Source organism: Hyaena hyaena, unplaced genomic scaffold (genome assembly GCF_003009895.1).
Source record: "Hyaena hyaena isolate Hyena2069 unplaced genomic scaffold, ASM300989v1 scaffold_180, whole genome shotgun sequence".
In the NCBI taxonomy this organism is placed as follows: domain Eukaryota; kingdom Metazoa; phylum Chordata; class Mammalia; order Carnivora; family Hyaenidae; genus Hyaena; species Hyaena hyaena.
The window spans coordinates 1268073-1285764 of NW_024080811.1; the positions used below are offsets into that span (position 1 = coordinate 1268073).

The 17692-nt window shown below is 39.5% G+C and overlaps 3 protein-coding genes across 5 annotated transcripts in view; 1 reads left to right on the forward strand and 2 right to left on the reverse strand.

Moving 5' to 3' along the window:
• The window catches only part of FAM162A (family with sequence similarity 162 member A), a 30503-nt gene extending 23118 nt beyond the window's left edge, over nucleotides 1-7385 (forward strand). For both annotated transcript variants that reach the window (XM_039240603.1, XM_039240604.1), the window contains exons 3-5: nucleotides 1052-1160; nucleotides 4354-4462; nucleotides 7118-7385. In XM_039240603.1, coding sequence (XP_039096534.1) covers nucleotides 1052-1160; nucleotides 4354-4462; nucleotides 7118-7210 — 311 coding nt within the window. In that variant the 3' untranslated portion in view covers nucleotides 7211-7385. The remainder of the gene's footprint in view (nucleotides 1-1051; nucleotides 1161-4353; nucleotides 4463-7117) is intronic.
• MIX23 (mitochondrial matrix import factor 23) overlaps nucleotides 1-11823 on the reverse strand; it is a 61648-nt gene extending 49825 nt beyond the window's left edge. The window contains exon 1 of one of the 2 annotated variants that reach the window (XM_039240606.1): nucleotides 11724-11823. In XM_039240606.1, the coding sequence (XP_039096537.1) occupies nucleotides 11724-11741 (18 nt within the window). In that variant the 5' untranslated portion in view covers nucleotides 11742-11823. Of the gene's footprint in view, nucleotides 1-7759; nucleotides 8457-11723 lie in introns of those variants that run through there. The other variant, XM_039240607.1, reaches the window with a different exon arrangement.
• WDR5B (WD repeat domain 5B) lies at nucleotides 9338-11789 on the reverse strand. Its single transcript, XM_039240602.1, has 2 exons — nucleotides 11724-11789; nucleotides 9338-11267 (listed from the first exon to the last, which is right to left on the reverse strand). The coding sequence occupies exon 2, from the start codon at nucleotides 11261-11263 to the stop codon at nucleotides 10271-10273; it is 993 nt and encodes a 330-aa protein (XP_039096533.1). The 5' UTR covers nucleotides 11264-11267; nucleotides 11724-11789; the 3' UTR covers nucleotides 9338-10270.
• Nucleotides 11824-17692: the final 5869 nt, after the last annotated feature.

Genomic DNA, 17692 nt, shown 5'->3' on the forward strand with positions numbered 1-17692 from the left:
GTATCTCCGAAGTTCCTTTCTAACCCTAACATTTTGTGATTTCCTAACTTTTGTGATTCCCTAATTTTTTCTGCTCCTTATTTTCAAAAACTTCTCCTTTCTTTTGAAAGACTTTCTCTTACAGGTTGTGGTTGTGTGCCTTTCTTGTTCATCTGCCTCTCTGGCCACTTCATTTTCCTCCGCTGCCTCTTTCTCCTAGACACTATCTTGGGTCTTAATCACCTTCACTGGCTGTCCCTTTGCACCGATGATTATCTCTGCTTTTGACTTAATTAATGAAGCCTATTCAGAAGGTGTAAAGTTAGACCCAGTAGATAGGTACAAAATAGTATTCATGCTTTTTCCTTTCCTAATTGATTCTTTTCGGTCTCCTGATTTTGTTTAACAGTACTATTGTTGTCTTGCTCATTCACATATGAGGTTCTTTAATTCCTTCCTTGTCTTAATCAGTCTCCAGATTCTTTCAGTCATCTTCAGATTGACTGTTTTGTCTCTTTTCTAACATTACAACTCCACTTCAGACCATATCGCCACACTCTTGTATTACAAGCTCCTGTTTGGACTTGTTGCCTACTCTATCCTATCCTTCCTTTCTCTCTTCCATCTATTATGGAATCTTCTAAAACGTTAACTTCTTCCTTGCTTCGAAGTATACAGCAGTTCCCAAATCGGGTTTAAAAAGCTTAGCCTGACACTCAGGGTCTTTGATAATCTTATTTTACCTTAAAACTTTTTTCTTTTTCTACTGAAGTCAAATAAGCTTCTCATTGTTCCCTTCTTAGTTCTTCTTTATCTTTATATCCTTGCTTATGGTGTTCTTTAAACTTTCAATGGCTAGCAAATAATGCTTTTATTTTACCTCAGTCTTCACAGAATTTTGAATCTCATTTGAGGCATCCTAAGAAATTCCATTCAAACAAAGCTCTAATTTGCTTGAGGTTTCTCAATGTTCTGTTTAGTGGATAACTAAAAAGCACAAATAGCACTTTTTAATTGCTAAATTTGAGAATCATAACCTCAAGTAAGATATCTTGTCTTGTTTTTCTCATAGACACTTACAGCCACAGAGTGCCATTACACAAACCTACACAATGGGAGAGGAAGATCCTGGTATGGTCAGGTCGCTTCAAAAAGGAAGATGAAATCCCAGAGACTGTCTCGTGAGTGCCGAACTTAGGGGTTGTAAGCAGCTTTTATTTCTCACTGATCTATTTCCGAGGAAAAACAGTTCCTTTGAGTCCTGATTTAAAACCTTTCAACCTAATTCTAGAACGGTTTTCACTTCTGTAAAGGTTTCCTCTTTGGCAAGTACCTGCAATAAAAACAGTGCTGGAAAATCTGTGCCTTATCATGGATACAGTATGTCACACCTAGTGGAGAGCTGTCAGGTACTCCAAAGTCAACTGATTGATTTCCTCTCCTAGCTACAGAATTGTCACTAAGCAGTGATGTCCACTGTTTTTAGCTTTTTTTAATCTAGGTATATCAGTTAGGCGCCATTGACAATAATTATATTCTATAAACTCCACTCAAGTGTTCAACCAAAGGCATAAAAAGTATTTAAGAGCAACATATTCTCTTTCTGGGATCCAGGAAAGCATGCTTCCTATCACCAATTTCCTTAAACTCAGCTGTGGCTGAGATCTTGGGACTTTTTCAGAGTCTGTAGATGAGTGTAGATTCCTCTGACTCATGGTTTCTCAGTCCCAGTGCTATTGACATTTTGGTCGAGATAATCCTTTGTTTTCGGAGGCTGTTGTATACATGATAAGATGTTTAGCAGCCTCCTTGCTTGCTCTTTTCATCCTCCAAACACCAGTGGCACTGGGGTGCCTGGGTGGCTCAGTTGGTTGAGCGTCCGACTTTAGCTCAGGTCATGATCTCACGGTTCATGCGTTCGAGCCCAGCATCAGTCCCTGTGCTGACTGCCAGCTCAGAGCCTGGAGCCTGCTTCAGATTCTGTGTCTCCCTCTCTCTCTGACCCTCCCCTGCTCACGCTGTCTCTCTCTCTTTCTCAGAAATAAATAAAACATAAAAAAAAAAAAAAAGAACGCCAGTGGCCCTTAGTTATAACAATGAAATGTCTCCAGACGTTGCCAAATGTCCCCTGGGGGGACAAAAAAACAAAACAAAACAAACCCTCGTTGAGAAGCACTGCCCCAGCCTCCTGATGTTAAAGACATGGATTGGTTTGCATATTCGCCAAGAGATTGTGAGAAGCAGATGCCATGTCCACTGTGGGGCATCATCATCTTCACCGATAGGGAGTTGGGAAAAAAGCTCTTAGATGTTCCCTTCTAGCATGAAACAATTCCTGGACCTTCTGGTTTCTGGTTCCAAGGCATGATTTTAAAAGATCTGAGTTCATTCAGGGTATCTTTTCCCAGGAAGAGAAGTATTACTTGCTTTGTGTTTACAATGGCTTTAACAGAGCCGTTCTACTTCTGTCCGTCAAATTAAAGAGCACATTATTTTCACTAAAATTATTTCAGCTGGAAAGCCCTGGTCCTTCTTAGCTAAGGTGACAGTGTCCTCTCCTGGGAAACAAGAGCAAGTTGGAAATAACAATGATATTAAGTTCCTGCCTGTATCTTAACTTCTTCCTGAATATTCCAGCAGCAAGCAAGCTGGTGTATACCCATGACCCTCATAGGTGCTGTATAGACTTTGCTATGGAGCACCTTCTTCAGTCTGCCTTGCGGGTGGTTCCAGGATCCCTACCCAGTGAGTCACCACAGAATGCTCTTCTCTGGGCCTGGGCAGGGGTTCATCCTTGTGCTGGTAGCTCTGAACAGGCACTGTTTAGCCTGCCTATTCTGATTGCTTCTGTGGAATGGAGGGCAACCTCATGGCCTTATTTAAGTGCATTTTACTTTTTTAATGTAAAATATTTTGAAAGGAAAATTCTTGTAATGAAACGTAAAATATATTTCTTTTCACGAGTATCGCAGCACTTTAGTTGGATGTGCCAGTTCACATAAAATAATGTCAGCATGGTTAGTTAATTTCTTGTTGGTGGGCTCTCAACAGAGCAATTCACTGTCCTTAGCCATTGTCCCTGGTTCCTCCCACTGCCCTGCAGGCGCAGCTTCAGTGCCCCGAGAACTCCCTTCACAATACCTCACTGGGTCCCAGCTCTTACATCACAGTGTATATGCTTTAGGGGTTCTACCACCTGCCATGCCTGGACCCTGTGCCTCCTTCTAAGCATTTTTAAAGTGTTTTTTTTCCTCCTGATTTCTAAAGTAATGTGTATTAAAAATCTGGGGGGAAAAAAGAGGAAGGAAGGAAGTTAGCACTCCCATCCCATCATCTAGAGCTAATCACTTCCTATTTACATCCCTACTGAAGAGGCCATTGCTCTCTCTGGGGCCCGTTTGGACTCTTCATGCCCTGCCCTGAGGATCTACTAGATTCATGTAGTAGTACTACAACTCACTGCCTACATAGAGAATCACAAAGGTGGAGTGGTCTTCTCTTTAGACTCTTCCTTATTAGGCCTCCTAGTTTTCACACAAGATTGATAATCCAACCCTCAATGTTCTGTTAAGGCACATGGATCTGTATTCAGTGGACAGCTTCAAAGACGTACTTGCCAAAGAGCATAGTCTCAAGTTCACTGCCATGCAGTTTTAGCAAAACATTAGTTAAAAGGTAAACATTAAGTAAGCATTACTTAAAGGACCTTTCTGCTGTTTCAGATAGTCTCTGGAATCTATTCCTGGTTCTAAATCTAAGTATTAGCTTTAGATTATTAAATCGATCCCTGGTTCAAGGAAGAAAGCAAAAAACCTGGGTATGAAAAGTACATTGTTTAACTCTCTCCCACATTTGTTTTCTGTCTGAATTGTGATTCATGTTGAAACATATGAAACTCATGAAGCTCATTGCAGTATCTGTTGTGAGGATGTTGTTCAGACAATCGTTATATCATATAACATCTTCTTAAGAACCCCAGGGAGAAATAGCTTCTGGTTTCACTGTTAGCATTGGCTGCTAATGTGAAACTTGAAAGCCAAAATGGGGACCAGCATAGCAAGCATAAATTAATACATCTTGCTCTTCCCCACCCCCCCTTTGTTCTTGGATCCACTTTGTCTTCACACTTTCTTTAACTCTTTTTCTTTCTTTTAAGTTTGTGCTATCTTGTTGGATTTTATATGTAAATTTAGCGTGAGTTGCGAAAACTCCTCATTCTCCCCCAAATCCTAGAAGATTTCCAGGTCTCACATCTTTTTTATATTTATGGGTACCACTCCACTTCTGACTTGTCACACACAGAGCTTTATTTCTTAATGGCAACTTCAGAAAGAGAAATGTTAACTTTCTCTCATGATCTCATTATGTTACTAGGTTTGAGATGCTTGATGCTGCAAAGAACAAGATCCGGGTGAAGATCAGCTATGTAATGATTGCCTTGACAGTGGGTGGATGCATCTTGATGGTTATTGAGGGAAAGAAGGTGAGAGTGGACTTCCTCTCTGTCTCTGTTTTCTGTAAAGGATCTAAAGGAAATCAGGGGTTGACCCTCGTATTTAGTCTCTGAGAAGAGTTGATTACGTTCTACCCAAGAAATGATAAGAAACAAAATAAGACACAGTAGGAACAAACATGGCATATCCTGTCTGGGGATAAATAGCAAATCCTAACTTTGGCAAAGTGAGGGACTGAATTCGTTTTGCATAAAGTAAACAAAAAAAAAAGTGTTCGGTTATCACAGATACCATAAAGAATTGTGAAACAAGAAAAATGACACTGGTGTATTTAATGATGACACCTGCATGTCTATAAAGCACTCCAGGTACATGGGCTTATTTATCCACACTTTAACTGCCTTAACCCTGGTGAGGATCCTCGTCACTATTGTTTACTTGAAGCTCAGCCACATAGTCCTTACCTGTAAGGACCATAGCTCCCGAACAGGTACATAAGCATTCAAGTCCAGAAATCTCTGTTTTAACACACATCATCATCAATAGCTATCATTAGTGGAATACTCGCTGTCTTTTAAGCACTTGGCTGTTCTTTCATTTGAACCTCACAACAGCATGTTGGAATCGACACTATTATTAGCACCTCATTTATAGATGAGGAAACATAGCTTAGAAAGCTTTGCTCACTCGCCCAAGGTCACACATCTCCTGAATGTCAGAGCCACAGTTTGAATCTAGCCTGGTCTGATTGAAGTTGATAGTAAAATTACTCCCACTTACTGAGTGCTCATTATGTCACAGGTCCTGTTAAACTCACTGAATCACCACAATCCCCTAAGAACCTAAGCAGTGGTTCTCTTAGTATCCATACTTTATAAAAAAGCAACCTGAAGTTCAGAGCTATTAAATCACTTTCCCAAAGTCACACAGCTAATAAATGGCAGGATAAAAATGTAGAGCCAACTTTTCAAGCTCCTAAACTCATATAATACTATCTTGTGATTAAAATATGTTTTTTTAAATGCAGCAGCACTGGACAATGTCTAATTTTGATACCATGTCTAATTTTATATATCACAGCTTTCATGTGGAAAGAAATATCTTATGTCTATTATAAGATATTAAAAAGGTTCTTCTGCCAACCCAGTGATAACTGACTTCCTTCTCCCTAGTGAGTACAGAGTAAAAGGAAATGAACATCTGGCTCTCTTCAGACTCTTGGAATGGAAAATACTGACCATTTAGGCTGACCTTATGGGAGCATGAGGGACAAGTATGCAGGACTAGGTGAAGTTCTTCCCAGGACAGTTCTGTTCCTGCCCCACCTCAGTTTTTCTTCTGACTTCCTCTTTGACTTCTCATATTTAGTTCTCAGACTGAAACCTGGTGGGGCACCTGGGTGGCTCAGTCGGTTAAGTGTCCGACTTCAACTCAGGTCATGATCTCATGGTTAGAGGGTTTGAGCCCCGTGTCAGGCTCTGTGCTGACAGCTCAGAGCCTGGAGCCTGTCTTCGGATTCTGTGTCTCCCTCTCTCTCTGCCCCTCCCCTGTTCATGCTGTCTCTATCTCTCTCTCAAAAATAAATAAAACATTAAAAAAAAAAAAAAAACCTGCAGAAGCTTGTGGACAGGATATGTAGGGGTTTCTAGAATTCCTAGAAGTCTGCATTGGTTTTGTATACTTGATTATACTGAGTCTAAATACTCTAGAAACAAGTTACCCCCTGCGATTTCCTCTAGCCTCATCCTGGGATATAGGCCATGTACTTGAAGAGAGTTTCTTTTCTCTCCTTTATGTACCAGAAAGCCATTTCATTTGTTTCACATGGAACCATCTAATTCTTAGAAGTTGGTAAATGCTACTGGAATGGAGAACTTTTAGACTTAATGCTATTTAGAAGAGAGAAGTTAGCCACTCTATGTTCTGTCCTTACCATCAACATACCATTCCCATTCTCCTACCCCTTCCCATACCTAATTCTTTACACATGAGATTACACAGAAGAAAATTCCACCCTATGTAATGGGTGCTAGTTCCACTTATTTGGTATAAAACTTTTGAAACTAGTCTGCTTATGTAAGCTTCACAGGCATGTAATAGGTCACATGGAAGGAAACAAGGGAAGAGGATGGTTGCCTCTCCTCCACTGCTCTTTGCTTCCACAGGTTGGAGTAGTTGGATCGATACTGGTGAGAGGCATCAGTCACAGTATTTAGTAAAGTCTGGGATCTCCAAAGCTGAGTATTTTTGGTAAAAGAGGAGTAAGGAGTTAGAAGCGTATGAAAGTATACAAATGAGCTAGAATAGGAGAAACAGTTGCAACAAAGAAAAATGAAAGGAAAGGATAGAAATGTAAACAAAAAAGGTATTCAATACTAAAGAGAGAAAAAAAGGGAAAAGATAAGGGTGTTAATTATAAGGGAAGAAGCTAGGTTTAAAGAAACCCGCCAGAAAGAGAAGGTAGAGGTGCAGCATTTCTCTCACACTCGACAGGACGGGCTACTGTACTGTGAAGCCTTAGAGGAAGCAGAAGGCACAGGGAGGGGGTGTCCGTGCCCTGTGTGCACACAGTAGACGGTTGTGGGCAGGCCCTGCTGTAGTTATCTATTGACATGAGTGCAGGGTAATGACACCCTCCCCAAACCCACATAAATAATCACTTGTTCAAATCTGTTTCACTTTAGGCTGCCAGAAGAAACGAGTCTTTAACAAGTCTGAACTTAGAAAAGAAAGCTCGCCTGAGAGAGGAAGCGGCTATGAAGGCCAAAACAGAGTAGCAGAGGTATCCATGTTGGCTGGCTTTTGAAATTGCAGGAATAATGTTGCAGCAATTAGCTTGTTATTAAAAGGAATATGGTATGAGGATCTGTATCATGAAAGTATGGTTTGCACAAACATAATCTCCCAATTTCTGCTGTAGTGGTACAAATAAATTTCCTTTTGGAAAAATGACCTGTCTGGGGCGCCTGGGTGGCTTAGTCGGTTAAGCGTCCGACTTTCGCTTAGGTCATGATCTCGCGGTTCGTGGGTTCGGCCCCGCGTCGGGCTCTGTGCTGACTGCCAGCTCAGAGCCTGGAGCCTGTTTCAGTCTGTGACTCCCTCTCTCTCTGACCCTCCCCTGCTCGCGCTTTCTCTCTCTCTCTCTCCGAGAAATAAAGAAAAAAAGAAAAAAAGAAAAATGACCTGTCTATATTTTTGTGGCTTTGATCCAAGTTAAATGCAGCCTTTCAACTTTTTGGAGAAAAATAGGGCAACTCATTTTAAACTTTAATGTTAACTCTTCTTTAGAGCGTTAAGATACCGTATCTTACTTTAATTTTCATTACCAAAGTGATTTCTCTGCAGATGCCAACATGGCTTCTAGTTCTGTATTTCTCTCTCTTGTGTACTCCTTTCTAGAGAGAGAAGGAAATCCAGACCAGTATACTGCCCGGGTGCATCCTGGCAAGCTCACCTCCCCAAATACCAGGGTGATTCTGAGAGCGCCGGGAAGCAGCCAGATCACACTCTGACATTTTCAGGCATGCTGGCAGGCAGAGGCTTGTAGGAGAGCAGTCTTGGGAAAGGTCCTGGTAAGGTGATGAGACTGATCTGGCCATGAGTTTCTAAAGACTCTGAAATCCCAGCAACAGAAAGTTGCTTTGGAGCCAGCAGTCACCTCTTCGAATCCACGGCTTAGAGTTCGCAATTGGTCCTTTCCCTTTTGCCTTTACACTAAATTTCTCAATTATGAAAATCTATCAAATGCATATTCGTATTAATGTTGAAAGATAAGTATTTGCATCCAGTACGTATTTCATTTACACTTTGCGATGCCAAGCTGTCTCATATTTAGATATGAATGCTGGTTTCTATTTTAAGTATTGCATATATTCTCACGTTTCACAGTATTAATGGATGACATGAATGACAAGTCCTCACAACCATCCCAACCTGATAGTGGTCTCTAGAGCATTGTAACAGGCAGAAAGTAATATATGCAGCTGTATTGGAACTTGATTTAATAAAATACTAAGTAAAATGTAATGCACCAAATATAATTTCATAATCTATCTGATGTCTGTTAATAATATACTTTATCTTAGAGTAATTTGACCTTAATGTTTTAGATACCAAGTTGATTTTAATCTACTTATTTTAAATATAGGTAATTTTTCTTCATAGAACAGTATCATTTTTAACTTGTAAAGAAATATTTTAAAGTGTTACCTTGGAGATTTACTGTAATAAAAGTTTCATTAAACCAAAACTCCCAAAATGTTACCATGCAGCAAGCATTCACATGATCCTTTCTCATTTGTTGTCATTCTGCTATTCAGGAACCTTGAATAACTACCTCTTTATGACTTACGTATAAATTTCTTGGCTAGAATTTCAGACTTGTCCTTGTCTAATCCCCATTCTCCACGTACCCTCACACAATACCTTCTTGACAGTCATACCCTACAAAGAACTCTAATACCTTATATTCCGCAGAATTTGTCAAGCAAATCAGATTTAATGGTCACTATTACAAGATACTAAAGAATACAAGAAAAACTAATACTGTTTTGCCCTCTTACTTTCAATTATTGTACTATTTTTGCTTAATTTCTAGATTTTTGTTTCATGTTTATCATGTCTCTGTAGGGAGAGTGGGCAGAAACTGTTTTCCATTTTGTATTTCCTATAAGCCCTGTCTGCCTAAGATTAATATGTGAACCTATGGTCAGATGCTTTTAATCAAGAAAAGAAATAGTATGGGGACTTAATTCCAAAAATGTGTCAAAAGCAGGCAAGGAATGAATAAAGAGGTGGTGGTAGTGGCAGTGGTGGTGGTGGTGGTATAATACACTGTCATTCATCATTAGTCCCTTATATATATATATATAAGTACTGAGAATACAAAAATGAATAAAAACATATTTGACAGAGCTCATAATTTAATGGAAACATGGCCCATGAAACCATTACAATACAAATTGGTAAAAGATATATTCTGAACTATATAACAGAAGCTATAGGAAGGAACAAGAAAGCCTAAATCAGCCATCAGCTGTGATTGGAGTCAGGGAGGCAGTGATGGTCCACAAAGTGGTAATTTCTGAACCAAGTTTGAAGCATGGGTAGGAGTTAGTAGATCAGACACATAGTGGAAGAGAATAGCCTCATCTCATTCAGACATTTAGCTTGCCTGATAGTCATGAGGGCACAATCTAACAAGGTAGTGAGAGGTCCTTCAGTAAAATGCCATTTACAATGTTTTGGTTTATTTTTAGCTTTTATCTTGATAAAACTTAAAATTCTTAGACTCTCAGAACAAACCTAACCATGACTTATATTTCCCAATTTATAGAGTTGATTCCATGGAACCATTTCATGTCCCATCACAAAGGCTATCACTTAGTGTGTGTGCAGCATCTGTCATATATTTCCAGTCCACCACTGTCCCAGGCTTCTCCTTTTATTCACCTATCTGATCTCCCAAATCGGAAACACTCGTTCTTCCAAACTCCCTTGCCCTCCACATTTAATCAGTCATCCTATCTTGTGAACCTTATTTCTAAATATTTCTCAAGTACACTGATCCTCTAAAATAGTCACTGGAAAGAACAGAATGGGAATCTGTTCAGGAACAGACATAAGAGATAATAACAGACTTGAAAATTAAAAGTCAGAAGCCCTACGTTCTAGACTTGCTTTTCCAACTGTCTTGCTTTACAAATTTAGGTTATAGGTCTGAAATCTTGTAAGACAATGTTAAAAAGAAATACACAACCATGCCAAAATTAAGGGAAACCATCTTTTAAAAAATATTTTTTATGCCAACTTGGCTCTACTACTTGATTTCTAAATGTTTAGTAATTACTCATCCACAGTTTAATTGTTTTGTCATTTCCTAATGCTGCTGATGCAATGATGTTCTCTGTAGGGTGACAGGCTGCTGAAATTACAACATCTGTATGACCTTGTAATTTCTGTACAATCTCTTTAGTCTGAAGATTCCAGATGTAAACCAGATTATCTTCTGAACCAGACACAATCCACTTTCCACCAGTAACTGAAAAATTGGCAAAAATGCAGTATTTCTCATTTTTATGACCAGTGTATGTTTTCAGGCATCTGCCTCTGCTGTAATCCCACAGTTTAAGAGTGTTGTCCAAGGTTGCAATTAGAATATATTTACCATTTGGAGAAAATTTTACAAAAGAGACAGGAGGGTTATCATCATCAGCAAGTGTTTTTAAACACTGACCTGATGCAGTATCCCAAATTCTACAGATACCATCATAGCTACCTGATACTATCAAGGACCCAGTACAATTAAAATGAACAGCAGAAACTGGGTCAGAATGAGCAGACAAAGTCTTGAGGCACTTTCCTGTTTTCACCTCCCATATCTTCACACTCTCATCAAAAGATCCTGAAATGATGAGATTAGATGGTGGATTGAAATTACAGCAAAAAACGTAATTACTATGCCCCTTTAGCGTTTTCAAACATTTTCCAGATCTCACATCCCAAATCTTTAGCGTTTTATCATCTGAGGCAGAAACAAGCCAATTGGAATCTGACGACCAGGCAACATCTGATATTTCCAGACTGTGACCATAAAGTGTTTTCTCATACTTCCCATCATAGGCTCCCCAAATTATAATTACTTTATCAGCAGAAGAACTTGCTAGCCATTCTCCATTAGGGCTAAACTTAACTGATGATACAGCTTCCGTATGTCCCACGAGAGTAAATTTAAGAGTATAGTTTGGTTTTTCAGACACTCGCTTGCTCCGATTGGCTGCTGAGGGAAGGCCCGGCTCTGCTTCACCATCTCCTGCCTCCTTGGCGTCCATGGTTCTGAATCTCCAAGTAGGTTGGGTAAGCGTCCGGCCCTGAACAAGGCAGCCCAATATTCCGACTCTGTGCCCAGCCAAATGAAGATAAAAATACCAGATTCAAAAATAAATCTCCTTGTAATGATTTTAATTTCTGGACAGTCTTTAAACTATTATATACAATGATTCAGCAGCACGACTTAGACCACTTCTCCTTTCCTTCGCTTCCTTTGTAAACAAATACTTGAGAAATACTATTAAAAGAGTCGTATGCGTTGTCAAGTAAAGTATTTTGCGAACGTATAAAGCGGTGCAAAGCAAAGACGGGCGTGAGTGATCTACACTTTTTCACAGTCCCTCCCCCAACTCCGAAATGTTGGGAGAACACTGACCAAGCCTACCAGTCAGATAGACTTTCGGTACTTAAGCATGAATGAGTCAACGGCTTAAACAAAAGATTTCAGAAAGTAAAAAAAACCTGCGTAGGCACCACCATTTGTGGCTCTGGCGGTCAGCTATCCAGTCCGCGGATAAACACCGGCGCGCACAGCCGCATCAATCACACCCAGCTGGCAGGACAGCAGAGCGCATGTGCACACCAATTTCCAGCCGAGACGACCAATAGGAGAGGTCTGCCTGCGCTTGCGCAAAAGGAGACGCTGGCGTTTCCTTCCGGTCCTCTTTGCCACGGTTGCCACACACAAATCCACCTTTTACTGCCTTGTTTGGTGAGTGAGGTGAACGGGGCTTCTCCCTAGACCTGACTGGCTAGCGTGGATAGCAGCGAATATTTCAAACAACGTTCCTTTGTGTTTGGGAACCGTGTCACGAAGAAGGACTAAATATTCCAATTCCCATAGCGGAAAAGTTAAGTCCACATTTGGCACGTAGCCAGCGTCGATTTCCGCCCCCCCCCCCCCCCCCCGACGCCGGTGACTGGCTAAGTTTCTGCCTCGCGTGTGGCGTCAGTTCTGCTCGTCTCTACTCGTGTGGTAGATGAGCCTGGCGGCTGTGCACAAGGCTGCAAATAGGCAAGGGGAGTTTAGCCGAATTTATGCCCAGATTATAAAGCTGGTTTAAAAGTTTTGCCGAAACATTTGGGGAAGGATAGAGTATATGTTGTGGGCCTCCAAAAGCCGGTCCTTAGATAGCATGACAGGGTAGTGCGCGGGAGGGGGATGCAGACATTTGTTTTAACACTTCCTAATGCCTTGAACTTTCTAAGAGAAAGGTCTGCATATGTGCTTGAGACCGAAAATGACAAAGAAGTTCGTGGAACGTGGTTAAGAAATGTGTAAGGTTAACTCGTAATTGGCTTTAGAGCGTCAAAAGTTTAATGGCCTTGAAAGTGAAAGTGTTGGGTAAATGATGAGTTTTAAACAAGAACAGGTTTACTGGGGTACCTGGCTGGCACAGTCAATAGGGCATGCGACTCTTCATCTCTGGGTACTGAGGCCCAAGATCTCAGGCCCAAGTTGGGTGTATAATTTACTTTAAAAAAGGAAAAAAAGTTCTACCAAAAAATTGGAACCCTGTTGAGTTTCTGCTTACCTGTAATCACTTAGTAAAGAGTGCTCAAGAGGCACGGTTTTCTTTACAAGGTTTTCCCGCTGGCTGGCGTAGCTGAAAGTCTAGAGGTAGGTTTTTGTTGTTTTTGTTTTTTTTAAAGCAAGCTCTGTGCCCACAGTTAGGCTTGAATCTTGAACTGGAGACTCGGAGAGCAAGAGTGGCTTGCTCTACCAACTGAGCCCGGCAGGTGCCCTGAGGCTCAGGTATCTTAATGATGTTTTTGTCAGTCAGCAGTTAAGCATTTGGAAATAAAGGCTTCTATCCTGTATTAGGAATCATTGAAAGCCTAGCCTTTAAATAAGGCACAAGGACATAATTAGATCACCTGTAATAATCGACCATAATAAAAACCTCATTACCTTAAGACCCTACTACTTAGTTTGGAATTTGGACAGGAATTGAACATGAACTTTAGTCCTAGCTTGCGCACGTTAATGGTATAAGGATAACGAGGTGGTGGGAATAGGAAGAGCATCTTTTAAGTATATTGGGACATTCATTTATGTACATTAAATTAGGGTTCTTCTTAGCTATTAACGTTTTAAAAAGAGAGAACTTGTGTTCCCTTTTTAGATAATATCTCAAATTCCGGTTATGATTAAACTCTTCCTCCTTTCGTTCCTGTTAACCTGGATTAGTGTGATTTTTACTGGGAAACTTAGAAACACTCTAAAGTTCTGCATCTACTGAGACAGTTTTCATTTCTATTGACTCATCAAAAAAATTAAAAGTGCTCTAGAGAACAAAGTGTAGGCTTTGTTCCAAAGAATTTAAATTCTATTTTCCCAATAACTGTTCTATGCACTAGGAATAAAGAAAGTGAAAATTAGACAAGTAAATCTATGATATGAGGGCTAGGATGGGTTGTTGGTGCTGGAGTAGATTTTAATAACCCACTAGAAATATAAGAATGAGGGGGATGGAGGGAACCTGGCTGGCTCTATGACTAGAGCATGCCACTCTTGATTTCAGGGTTGTGAGTTCAAGCTCCATGTTAGGGGTAGAGTTACTTAAAAAAATAATAAAAAGAAAATGAAGAAATTAATGTTGGTAGGAATATCCAGAAATAATTTTTAAGATTTTCTCAAAATTTGAAGACATTTCCACAACTAAAATCATTTCTTGATGCCTGGAATTTTTTATTTACAAATAACATCAGGAACTTGTGTAAAGAAAATTAAAGCAAGGACTAGAACTAGTTAAACCTTTTGTTAGTCATGTTCTAATGACTAATCAGGACATGTAGTCCTGATACCGTTGTCCTTATGAATTAGGCCTAAGAATTTCATAGTTTGTCTTTGGGAGTGTGGCGTGTGTAGTAGAGAGTACTGATACAGGTAAACCCAAAGGGGCAGAAACTGTATATTAGAGCTTTGTATTTGCTGTTCTCAAGCAAAGTTCTTCACACAGTCTGTTTTTAATAATTTCTATTTTGGGGGTGCCTGGGTGGTTCAGTTGGTTAAGCCTCTTACTTCGGCTCAGGTCATGATTTCAATTTGTGAGTCTGAGCCCCACATCAGGCACTGTGCTGACAGTTCAGAGCCTGAAGCCTGCTTTGGGTTCTGTCTGTCCATCTGTCTCTCTGCCCTTCCTCTGCTTGTGCTCTGTCTCTCAAAAATAAAATAAAAACATTAAAAAATTTTTTTTAATAATAATTTTACTTTTGCTGCCCTTAATCTTCATCAGATAGGTAATATGGAATTTTCCCTTTCCTTAGAAATCAATTTGATTTCTCTAGATTTCCCATAAAAATTTTAGAATTCAAGGTCTCAGTGGTTTAAAAGTTTATTTCCCTTGCCCCTCAGTAAAGTTTGCAGATATTCTAAATAGAAATGCCACAAATAGGTCATTTTTTTATTAAAATAATTTTTTTTTGGTGTCAGGACTGGAGTGATTCCTGTACTAAGAAATGTCTTGACCAACTCCCTTCATGGCAGCTCCAATTAACCAAATCCAGTCCTCAAAAATCAATAGGACTATATACACTTTTTAAGACTATTAGTTTAAATATATATAAATCTAGTTGTTGGCTAAATATGGAGTGGCCTATAATTTATCTAAACAGAGACTTTTTTTTTTTTTTAAAGTGAAAGGGGGCACCAAAAGCCTCAACTGATATTAATCTAAAAACTGGGTTTATCCCTAGCAAAACACAATTGCTGCTGACTTCTGGAAGATTCTCCTCCTATTCACAACTAAATCTTGGAATATTCTACATTGTTTACATGGTAGTTTGCACCCCAGCCTGCCCACTTCTCTTTCAAACCCTGTGCTTTTTCCTTTCTCCACCACTCTGGTCTTCTGGGTTTCTACATTCTCCTCACTCATCACTCTAAATGCTGGGTCCAAGTGGTTTAGATAAGGAAATAATCATATTGTGGCTTTTCACTGGCTTCTTCAGGTTAAATGGGTATAAAGGAATTTAGAGGGTAATTTTATTCTCTGCAGAAACAATCAAGATCACAGAAGTGACCATATATTGATTTTAGAATGAGAAAAAACACTTTTCCAAATCGGCAAATGAAATGGGGACAACAGTGATCTACACTAGCTTTAATAAATTTGTAAACTCAGCCATTGAGACAGGACAGTGTAGCCTGCAGGAACTAGTTGTATTTTAAAAATCTGTTTTCGGGGCTCCTGGGTGGCTCAGTCGGTTAAGCATCTGCCTTCAGCTCAGGTCATGATTTCACTGTTTGTGGGATCGAGCCCCACATTGGGCTCTGTGCTGACAGCCAGCTCAGAGCCTGGAGCCTGTTTCCAATTCTGTGTCTCCCTGTCTCTCTCTGACCCTCCCCTGCTCACGTTGCTCCCCCCCGCCACTCTCTCAGAAATAAAAAATTTTAAAAATCTGTTTTCATAAAAAATACCTGGCCAATACAATCTCTCAGCAATACATACAATAGTAAAAATGAAAAAAAATCTATTTCAACTCAGCTTCCAAAGTTGGATGTATTTAGAAAAAAGGGGTTTTTCCCTTAACTTTAGAATATGTCAGAAGAGACTGATAAGCTACTTTTGGTATATACAAACACATAGGGTTGATATATATATATTAGTTATTCTGTAAAATATACCCATAATTTTTCTCAGAACGCATAGGTTTTTTTATCTTTATATAATAAACTTCTGGTGTGACAGTATCTGCTTTTGTAAACTTCATGTCAAATTACGTCCTCCTGAAAAGTAACCACATATAAAACACATGTTAAGACACTAAGTCTAAGAGTTAATTCCTGGTTTCAAACAGCAGCATAAAAGAATTCCTTTTTCTTTTGTAACCAAGTACCCTTTACTAATATCACATAGATCCATAGTCCTTCAGTCATTTAGTATTTATTGAATAGTCTACTATGTGCAAGGCACTCACCCATGGCCTGACAGACCACATTCAAGTACAAAGAATCATCAGATCCATTCCAAATCAAAGTGTAAGAACACTTTGAAAACAACATAGAGTGGTCATAATGATAAAGTAAGAACATACTCAACAACATACATTAAAAGGTGATCTTTCTAACTTTTGATCCTCCTTGGGACGATACTCCTTTAGAACGTCAGCTGTGTTAAATTCACGTCCATTGATGGCACTGCTTTCTAAGGCAGAGTTCTTCATTCCAAAGCCTTTCCTTCTCTGTGTCAGTACCTTCTACAATTGAGTTTGTTAAATGGAAACATGTTTCTAAGTTTACCCATTACGCTGTTAAACTCAAAATCAATCACTTGCATATATATTTTAACTTCTGTTGTTTTGTCAGGTCATATACAGAATTTTAGCACCACAGAAGGGGAAAGAAGTTGGGCTGAGAGGCTCCTCGTTACCAAAATATGCAACCTAAAAGCAACTTCATACCTGATTTAGTTATTTTAAGGGTGCTCGTGAAAGAAAGAATCATCCAAGAAAAAGCTGGTCCAGCTGTGGCTATTCTAAGTCCAGTTCTGAGAGTTCTGGCACAGAACACCTCCACCATGTCTGCTACTTTCTTCCAGACACAACCTGCAGGGCCCTGTCCAACCACTGGACAGTGTTGATGAGTTGCGACCTTGAGGTGAAGTAAATCTTCCTGTCTTGATTCTCTCACCTCTATCATAGTGACAGTCATCCGCCTCAAAGAGCAGTTATAGGATTAAAGAGAAAACTCAGAAGCCCTTACCCAGGCACCTGGCACACAACAGAGGCTCAAAGACTAGTTGCCTTTCTGACTTATGGGAAAACAGACTGGGACTTTTTCTACCCTTCATCTTTTCTTGCCCCAAACTTCCAAATGCATTTTATACCCATTAGGAATTTGGTACTTTTAGCATACAATATTTGCTTTACTTTATCACACATTCTTGTGATGTCCTGGTATTACATATCCTGTTCTGATAATAAAGCATGTTATTGAGTACTCTACTTATGAGAACAGACTTACTGTACTAGTCCCACATCTGGCTTTCAGTTACTTTAACTTTAAAAAAAAAAAAAAAAAGAGCTTTTTTTTCTTTTAAAAGTAATCTCTACTCCCAATATGGGGCTTGAACTCATGACCCTGAGATCAAGAGTCAAATGCTTTATGAGCCAACCAGGTGTCCTGACAATTTTAACATTTGATGAAAGAGAAAGGTAGCCAAAATATTTCCCAACTTGGCAGATAAGTATTTACTCTGCTCACCTAACAACAAAAGAAAGTGTTAATTTCAGATGGCAAAAAATTTAGATTTGAGACTTCATATACAAACAGGCACACACCTATCTGCAAATCAGCAAATTTTGTAATGTAAGAGGTAGAAAATAGTATATAAATATGAAAAGCAAACAATGCCCCTTTCTAAGAGTGGATCCCTTTTCTTAAGTGAAAAACATCCTTAGACATCAAAATTTCCAATATATATAAA

What these genes read in the sequence shown, in the direction of transcription:
- WDR5B (XM_039240602.1), bottom strand. Translation starts at nt 11,263, where the DNA reads ATGGACGCCAAGGAGGCAGGAGATGGTGAAGCAGAGCCGGGCCTTCCC.